Source organism: Phodopus roborovskii, unplaced genomic scaffold, assembly GCF_943737965.1.
Source record: "Phodopus roborovskii unplaced genomic scaffold, PHOROB, whole genome shotgun sequence".
Classification (NCBI taxonomy): Eukaryota; Metazoa; Chordata; class Mammalia; order Rodentia; family Cricetidae; genus Phodopus; species Phodopus roborovskii.
The window spans coordinates 108,619-119,129 of NW_026125556.1; the positions used below are offsets into that span (position 1 = coordinate 108,619).

Sequence of the window (10,511 nt, forward strand, 5' to 3'; positions counted from 1 at the left end):
GAAATTAAAATATAATTATATTAAATTCTCCCTCTTCTTTCTTCTCCTCATCTCCTTTCATATTTCTCCTCCTGCTTTCTCTCAAATTCATGGATTTTGGCCTCTTCCCTTGTGTGTGTGTGTTCCAAAATATATAAATACAGTCTATTCAGTCCAAATGTTGTTTTTTGTATGCATGTTATTTCATGTATATTTTATAATTACAGTGAAATTTGATATGTCTTTAATGTGTAGCACTACTACCTGACACCTCTGGCTATGGCAAGCTTTGCACTCTGATCTTCAGGCAAGCTTATTAAATCACAAGCAAAATATCACCCAAAACATGCTGAATGCCAAAGCTGCGAGCATGAGTTCAACCTGTTAGAACTCAGGTAGAACTACAAGCTGTTGTTTGACCTTCAAGTGAGTACCATACACATGTACACATGAAAGCATAGACAGAGAGACAGATGATGGATGGATGGATGGATGGATGGATGGATGAATAGATGGATGGATTGGTGGATGGGTGAATGGATGAATTGGATTGGATAGATAGATGGATGAATAGACAGACAGCAAGGTAAGCAGATAAATACATAAATAAAAGATAGGTAACAAATTAAATCTTATTCAATGAAAAACATGTGAGAGAAATCAATCCAGGTACTGAACATCTCAAATGTGTAAAATCAATATTGTAAATATCAGTTTGTCCTGAATACAATCTTTCTGAATGCACTCTTGACTTCCTTGTTCCTCAGGCTGTAGACCAGAGGGTTCAACATGGGGATAACCATAGTATAGAACACAGACACAGTTTTGTCAGTGTCCAAGGCATGACTGGAGCTAGGCTGCAAGTACATAAAAATTACAGTCCCATAGAAAATAAAAACAGCAGTGAAATGGGAGGCACAGGTAGAAATGGCCTTATGATGTCCTGAAGCTGATTGCATCTTTAGTATTGTGATAAAAATCATTAGATAGGATATTAAGATGACTATGAGGGCAAAAAAGATATTGAAACTGGCTACACACACAAGAATCAATTCATTCACATGTTTATCAGAGCAAGAGAGTACCATGACTGCTGGAATATCACAGAAAAAATGATGGACCACATCATGCTCACAGAAGGAGAGACTGAATGTGTCGCCAGTGTAGATACAGGCATTCAGGAAGCCACAGGCATAGCAGCCTGCAATCATCCACACACACATAGCTGTAGTCATGGTGGTGGCATAGTGTAGGGGCTTACACACTGCTGAATAGCGATCATAGGCCATTGAGGCCAACAGGTAATTTTCCACAGTAGCAAAGCCTGTAACAAAGAACATCTGAGTAGCACACTCATTGTATGACATGACTTTGTCTCCTACTAGAAACCCAGCCATGACTTTCGGAGTGACACCGGAAGAATAACAGAAGTCCACCAGTGATAAATTACCAAGGAAAATATACATGGGAGTGTGGAGCCGAGAGTCTAGGACAATCAACAGGATCATCCCCAGGTTTCCCATCAGGGTAAAGGTGTAGAGGAGGAGGAAGATGATAAAGAGGGGAAGTTCCAGGACTGGGTCATCAGTGAGTCCCAGCAGAATGAACCATGTCACTTCTGTCCTGTTATCCATTAGGGTTACCAGAAAATCAAAGGATGCTCTGTATCAAAATGGTAAAAGTTACAAGAAGATTTAAAAGTTGGATTGAACTTCACATTATCATGTAACATGCACTTTGATATTTTCTAGAAAAGCATAATCTTGAGAGAAATGATTGTGAATTATATCAAGGGTTACAAACTAGTGATTCTGTGAAATCTTAACCAATGTTCTGTCTAGTTTTCATTTTTATAGATTGTTAACTAAAATGTAAACAGTTTAATAATCTAATAAAAATGATTCTCTGAGTGAATCTATCTCCTAATTCATTTCTCCTTAGTTTAGTCAAACACATGTTTTTCATCTGTGATGAATTGCCACAAAAACGTTAGGGTGGCTGTGCCCCCTAACAAACGTTAGGATGGCGCATGCCTTTAGTCCCAGCACTCAGGAGGCAGAGGCAGGCAGATCTCTGTGAGTTTTAGACCAGCCTGATCTATAAGAGCTAGTTCCTGTGTTCATGATTTCCTCTCAAGAGAATTTTATGTTTGATTGCTTGTTCTAATATTATAAATTATGAAGCACAAAAGGTTGAGTCATTTATTCATATTTATACAAGCCTAATTTCTGTCCAGAATTCAAGCCAATCTTTAACCTATTCTGGGTGACTTCTAATTCCAATAGTCTAACATATATTTAACTGAATTTATGCCAATATATAAATTCCAATTTGGTTCATATTGAACTGAGTGATTTCACAGGTAGCAATTTTATCTTGTCCACTAAGTATTTGTATTTTATTATTGGAACAAGAAACAAACCTGGAAATGAAGCTATAAATGTGCCTTTAATAAATTAAGAAGCCCTGAATTATACTTTATCTCTTCAATACACACTCATTTTATGTATCTTATCATTAGGACACATTGACAATGATGTGAGTTAAAGCATAACCTTTTTACTAGACTGAAGATAATACAAGGTGAACTCTGAAATTATTCTCATACATCTCTATGCATAGTAGATGTGTTGGGATAACTGATGTGATAGAAATGTTCTACCACAGAGAGATTCTTACTGAAGATCTATTGATCTTCATTGATAGAGTGCTCATGTTTCTGAAATGGGAAACATTTACTATGTAGTAGTTTGCTGATCTTGAACAATTTCCCTGAGCATCTTATTCTCATCTGCAAAATGAAGACAGTAATGAGAGGAGCTTAAAGACGTTACTATGAGAATTTAAACTGGTAATATGTAAAAGGCACTAGATTTGTGCTCAGCACACTCAGATAGGTTTTATTTATCATGTTACTGTTATCCTCTCATAATGTTATGGATATTGGTTTGATAAAAGTGGATGCTGGCACACAGGACTTTGATTGCCAGTAAAGATTTGCCATTTTAAAATTTCACTCTTCAATTTGGAAGTGATAGATTTTTTCTGTGCTGTACTAGAACCACTGGGATTTTTCTAAGCTTTCCAATGTCTACAAATGTGATTGGTGATATCACAATTCCAAGTGAGTCTATATTTTACTTTTAATATGAAATAATAACTTTTTCCATTTTTTTAATTAACTTTTTTATGTCATTTTCTATTCCAACCTCAGTCCTCACTCCCACCCCTCATCTGGATACAACTGTGGAGATCCAAAGGACTGAACTAGGTTCTCCACATGTGAGAGACAGTTATGAATAATTAACTTTTAATAATCATCCATCTCTCATCGATGGCATATATTAGCCAAACAAGAGTCTTAAATTATAGGATGTCTTTAGATCACAGATTTATTTTGATGACAAGTTCCATCCTGCATGCTATTGTATCTGAATCTCTTCTCATGTGATAATAGCATGTTAAATTTCTTGATTGTAACTGAAGCTTTTGAAGAATAGTCATCCAATTCTAACTACTAATCCTGACCTTTAACCCCCAAAATATCATCTTATAAGCCTGATTTGAACACTGTTTTCTACCTTTAACAAATAAAAGATCAACTTAGAAGATAGCTCTATAACCAGTAATAAAGGTTTTATATGTAAAATTTTGTCTGTATGTCTCTGTGTGTCTATGTATGTTGTGGGGGAAAAGTAGTATTTTTATTCTTCACTATTAGGAAGTTGGCAATTGAAATGTATGTAATATCCTAAAAATTATACATCTAGGTTTTTAAAGAATGTCAAGATTTGAAAGCTGAAGCCATTTTCAACCTAATTAAAACTTTATGGTTTTTATCCATACCCCTGTCAAAATGTGTAGGTGTATTAGTTAATTAGCAGGAGATCATGGGGTAAAAGCTTAAAGTATAGTTCAAAACTGGTTAATCCATTAAGGACTCTTTTCATGAAGGAAGCATTCTTTCACTTTGAGAATTGGATGTTATCCTTGCTTGTTGCTTTCCTCCAATAAGAAGCAAATACATAAGTAACAATGTGAGAGTTTAGCATAATCAGCTAGAATATCATGTTTTGTTTTTGTTCATCCTTACTGAGAAATAAGCATGTGTCATAATTTTCTACATTACTTATGACGTAAGTTTTCATTTACCTCAGATTTTGAAAACATGTTGAAATCATCTAATTCTCTTTTAGAATAACTAACAGTGAGTTTAGTTGCCTTGCTGATTTTGCATACAAGAATTATGAAATTTCATGGAGAATAGAAGCTTACCAGTTTCCAAGGAGAGAAGAGCCAATCTAGAATAGCATTCTGAAATTGCCAGATCAGCCATGGAATATTATGAAAGTGCTGTGAGGGAAGCTCCCTCTCAGGTAGTGATCAAAAGGTCCCAAATACTCTATGCAGTGAATGAAGAAGGAAAGAGCATTTGTATGGATTAAGGTCCAAGCCTTCGTTAATTCTTGGATCACTGGAAGAGCCTCCCACTACCTCCTTATAAGCTTCAAAAACACAATAAAATCACATTGCTCATGTTGTTCACAAAACGTGCCTGTACTACTGAAGGTCTACAAAGCTTCTTTCTCATGAAGAGGTTATTACTTTAATTAAGTCAATGTGAATTTGTCTTTGTTTTCCAAATCTTAGGTGAAGGCTCTTAATAAATCCTCATATCAAGAAGGCCTGTAGATGGTAAGAGTGATTGTCATTCATATAAATAATTAATGACCAATAAAAGATAGCATACATTGTGTTCCTACTAAAATAACAACATTTTGAGTGACATGACACTTAGAGACCAATACAAGGACATCTGGGGGAGGTATATCCTAGATACCTGAGACCTCTAGAGAATGATTCTGTGAGAGTATGTAAACTTCCTAATCCTACAGGGTGGAAGCAATTAAGCTGCCTGTGGAGATTTAGCTGGTTATTTTTTTAGTACACATTTTATTACCTTTCTTTCTTTTCTTTTAATTGATGTATACTTTCATAGAGAAATTTCAATGTGTAACTCTAGGGAATCACATCCAAATAATAGTCAGATAACCTATCAGAGTCATCTAAGTCAATTATCTGAGCTTCTCCTTGATGACTTTCCATCCTACTTCCATGATAACTGACTTTATACACAAATTTTTGTCATGCCATCATTGCAGTACCCTTACATGAACAATTATGATTGAGTACTGTGAAAACTGTACACCAAAAAAATATGTAAAACTAATAAAAAAATACAAATGTGGGAGAATGCTCACACTAACAAAACTGACTCCAGTGAGAAAATAATTTTAATATTGCCTCAGACAATGTATATTGAGTTAATAATAAACATTTCCATGGATAAAAGCCCAGGAAGTGATGGCTTCACTACAGTAAAGCATTTTCTGCCACACAGTGACTAGCTACATATGTCACAGCCAGTTCTGTCGAGAAATTTGGTTGCTAAAAGTTTTCTTCCTACAGAATCCTATGGAGCAATCATCGTCCCATTTCAGCAAAAAGTAACCTAAGATAATGATGCCCCCTTTCCCTACTCTTGGAATTTGAGGATAATATTCATCTTCTTTGGGTTGGTTTTAGTTATTTAGGGTTGGGTATGGAAGGTGATGCTTAGACTTAGGTTTATCTTTTAGTCAGGAATAGGGTATGGTTGGGAAACATATGGTTCAAATGGGATATAGGTAGATTGGCCTTCTTTGAATTATTGAGTAAGAGTGAGATAATAGTTTTATTCAGCTTACATTGTTATATATATTCTTATTTGTGGTAAACTATGTAAAATTAAGTATATTCTCTTCCCATATAAACAAACTCAAAAATAAAAACCATATTATCATCTCACTAGATGCTGTAAAAGCCTTTGACAAAATGCAACACCCCATCATGATAAAGATCTTGGGGAGATCAAGGATAACAGAAACATAACTAAACATAATAAAAGCAATATACAGTAAACAAACAGCCAACACCAAACTAAATTGAGAGAAACTCAGTGCAGTTCCTCTAAAATCTGGAACAAGACAAGGCTGTCCACTCTTTCCATACCTCTTCAGTATTATACTTGTAGTACTAGCTAGAGCAATAAATAACACACCAAAAGGAGATCAAGAGGATACAAATTGGAAAGGAACAAGTCAAACTTTCACTACTTGCAGACCATATGATAGTTTACATAAGTAAACTCTACCAGGGAATTGCTACAGCTGATAAACACCTTCAGCAAACTGGCAGGATACAAGATTAACTCAAAATAAATCATTAGCCCTACTATATACAGACAATAAATGGGCCAATAAAGAAACCAGGGAAACATCACCCTTTACAATAACCAAAACAACATAAAATATCTTGAGGTAGTGCTAACCAAACAAGTGAAAGACATATATAATGAGAATTTTGAGTCTTTAAAGAAGACTTTAAAGAATTAAAGAAGATACCAGAAAATGGAAAGATCTTCCATGATCTTGGATAGGTAGGATCAACAGAGTAAAAATCTTGCCTAAATTAATCTACAGATTCAATGCAATTGCCATCAAAAGCCCAGCACAATTCTTCTCAGACCTTGAGAGGACAATACTCAATTTTATGTGGAAAACAAAAGACCCAGGATAGCCAAAACAACCCTGTGCAATAAGGGTACCTCCAGAAGCATCACCATCCCTGACTTCAAGCTCTACTACAAAGCTATATTCCTGAAAACAGCTTGATAGTGGCACAAAAATAGAGAGGTAGATCAATGGAACTGAACTGAAAGCCCTGATATTAACCCACACACCTATAAACACCAGATTTTTGACAAAGCAGCAAAAATTATACAATGGAAAAAAGAAAGCATCTTCAACAAATGGTGTTGACATAACTAGATGTTGGAGTATAGAAGACTGCAGAGAGATCCATATTTATCCTCATGCAACAAATTAAGTCCAAATGGATCAAAGAATTCAACATAAACACAGCCACACTAACCCTTTTAGAAGAGAAAGCAGGAGGTACCCTGGAATGAATTGGTACAGGATACCATTTCCTGAACATAACACCACTAGCACACTGAGACAATTAATAAATGGAACCTCCTGAAACTGAGAAGCTTCTGTAAGGTAAAGGAAACAAGACAAAACGGCAGCCCACATAATGGGAAAAGATCTTCACCAACCCCACATCTGACAGAGGGATGATTTCCAAAATATACAAAGAACAACAGAAGCTGGTAACCAAAAGACCAAATAATCCACTTAAAAAATGGGGTACAGAACTGAATAGAAAAGTATCAGTGGAGGAATCTAAAATGGCTGAAAGACACTTAAGAAAGTGTTCAACAGCTTTAGCCATCAGGGAAATGCAAATCAAAAACTCAGAGATACCATCTTACTCCTATCAGAACGGCTAAAATAAAAAACATCAGTGACACCTTATGCTGGAGAGGATGTGGAGAAAGGGGAACATTCCTCCACTGCTGGTGGGAGTGCAAACTTGTATAGTCATTTTTTTCTTTTTATTTTTGGTTCTTTTTTTATTTAATTTTATATAACGAAGTCCAATTAAATGAAAACAAACATTTATACACAATATTTGGGAATTTGGGCATCATTCTTTCCAAACTACTTCCTGCTGGTAAGGGGCGCTGTCTTGGGGGATTCGAAGAAGATTCAGATATCCTAGCTGTAGTCTGTACGGCTGTTTTGTCCAGCTGTTTTAAATGTAGGATCAGCTTGTACTCTGTTTCAGGCGGTCTGGCGTGATCAAACCACATTAGTCTGGAAGGAATCCACATCTTTTCATTTTCTGTGGAAACAAAAAGAGAAATCCTTTTCCCGAGTAACATGTCCTAGAACTTAAATTTTGGAGTCAAAGCATTTTTTTTAATTTATTATTTTACATGTCGATCCCAGTTCCCTCACCCTCCCTCCCTCCCTCCCTCCCTCCCCTATAGCCTTCCCTCCCCCTTCCCTCCCTTTTACCCTCTCTGCCCTCTCACATGCACTCTAAACACACTCCCCTCCCATCCCCCACCACAATTCCATATGTAGGGGAATGCCATCCAGTTGGGGTCATGTAGATGTGACAGGTCCTGTGAAGTAGGGACTAGGGCTTCTCTCCTGTCTCTAGAATAAGGCAGTTATCCCTCCATGGGGCATATGTTTGCAAAGTCCTTTTGTGCACCAGGGATACATCCTGGCTCCACTGTCTGAGGTCTCTCAGACTGCTCAGACCTTCTGGCTCAGTAGTCAATTTTGAAATCTATATGATATTTACTCAGGAAAACAAGAATCAGTCTACCACAAGATCCAGCGTTTCCACTCTTAGGCATATACTGGAAAGATGCACAGCCATGCAGCAAAGACATTTGTCCAACTATGTTCATGACAGCATTATTTGTAATAGCTAGAACCTGGAAACAACCTAGATGCCCCTCAACTGAAGAATGGATAAAGAAAATAAGGTACATTTACACAATGGAGTATTACTTGGGAGGGAAAAAAAAAACAATGGAATCTTGAAATTCGTAGGCAAATGGATAGAATTAGAGGAAACCATCCTGAGTGAGGTAACACAATCACAAAGAGACAAACATGGTATGTACTCACTCATATATGGATTGTAGACATAAAGTATAGGATCATCAGCCTACAATTCACACTGCCAGAGAAGCTAGGATGGGGAAAGGGACAAGATCTCCTGAGCAAATTGGAAGGGATGTGATGGGAGAGGGAGTTAGGATAAAGAAGAGGGGAGAGGAGAACATGAGGGAGAAGGAAGATTGAGTTGGGGGAAGAATAAAGGAGAGCAAGAAGAGAGATACCATAATAGAAGGAGCCCTTATAGGTTTAAAGAAAAATATTACACTAGGGAAATTTCCAGAGACTTACAAGGATAACCTCAACTAACAATCTAAGCAATATTGGAGAGGCTGCTTTAAATCCCTTTCCCTGATAGTAAGATTGATGACTACCTTATATGCCATCCTAAAGGCTTCATCCAATAGCTGATGGAAGCAGAAGCTGACACCTACAGCTAAATACTGAGCCAAACTTCTGGAATCCAGTTGCAGAGAGGGAGAAGTGATGAGCAAAGGGATCAAGAAAAGGCTGGCTAAACCCACAGAAACAGCTTACCTGAACAAGGGGGAGCTCATGCACCTCAGTCAGATAGCTAGGAAACAAACATAGAACCAACCCAGATCCCTGAATGTGAGTCTCAGTTAATAGGCCTGGACAGTCTATGGGACCTCTGGTAGTGGAATCAGGATGTATTTCTGGTGCACGAACGGACTTAGGGAGCTCATTCCCCATGGAGGGATACCCCTTTAACCTAGAGACATGAAGTAGGGTCTAGACCCAAAATGACTTGAAAGATTTTGATGATTCCTCATGGAAGGCCTCATCTTCCCAGGGAGTAGATGGGGGATGGGATAATGGAGTCAGTGGGAGACATGGGAGGATGGGAGGTAGAGTGAGCTGGGATCAATATGTAAACTAAGAAAAAATATTTTAAAAATTAAAATTAAGTATCTTACAACTCTCTAGTACTTTGGGGGCACATAAAGAATTCTTGAAAGGTTTAAAAAAATGAACATTTATACTTTTGTCAAGCCATTATTGAACTTAATAGAGTGTTTGATGGAAACACTTTATACTACATATATTTTTTCTTGTAAAAACCAGTCTAATTCTATAATTATTAGTTAAAGGTGCTGTGTAGGATGCACATTATCATTGTTCAAATTATTAACCCTGAGTACTTCAATACTGGACTTCCATACCAGAAGAACCCATGGATACAATAGTGACATAAAGGTTATAGGGGTAACCAATCACTATTTTCTTCGGTCTGAAGCCTGATGTATGGGTTGTTATGTGGAGGATTATATTTGATTCTGTTAACCCATTCAAAAACCATGACTAGGAAGGTCATTTACCTCTATGGAAATCTACTATTATTTTACCAAATTGATGTGTTGTCAAATCTCTTTCTAAATATTTATTTTTATATTCATATATACATTCTGCTCCCAGCCTTGATCAAGGAATCTTCAATTTTCAGTGGGTAGTACTTAATGGAGAGTCTTATAACTGCCCAAAACTCTAAGAATAAGTATCCATAAGTATTAATTTAATTGGGTGCAGCATCCTCATCAACTCAACTACCCAAAGTTTAGTAACCATATTGAAAGAGAAGCTGAAAGAATATGAAAGCCAGAGCAGGGAAGGAACACTGTGAAATGCTCTTTCAGACATAAAATGGTTGTCATACACATAGCAGCTCTACTTACTTCACAAGATAAAGCCAATAACGTTCAAACATGGATTTACCTTTGATCCATGGCTCACAGAAACTATCAAGTGTATATGCTTAGTATCAGGGGTGTTGCAGAAGAGATACTGTTCTTATCAGTTCCCTATTCCAGTAAAAGTGAAAATTTGTGAAAACCAGTCTTTTCTGCAAGAATTTGATATTGTACAGTAAAGAAATAGATTATGGAAAAGCCACTATTTGTGGACTAGGAATTTGTGATGCAATGCCACACT

General features: G+C 36.8%; 1 protein-coding gene across 1 annotated transcript; it reads right to left on the reverse strand.

The window, feature by feature from the left end:
* Positions 1 to 689: 689 nt before the first annotated feature.
* Positions 690 to 1,619, reverse strand: LOC127216827 (olfactory receptor 5B3-like). The gene has a single exon (XM_051177686.1). It carries the CDS (start codon positions 1,611 to 1,613, stop codon positions 690 to 692), a length of 924 nt encoding a protein of 307 aa, XP_051033643.1. The 5' UTR covers positions 1,614 to 1,619.
* Positions 1,620 to 10,511: the final 8,892 nt, after the last annotated feature.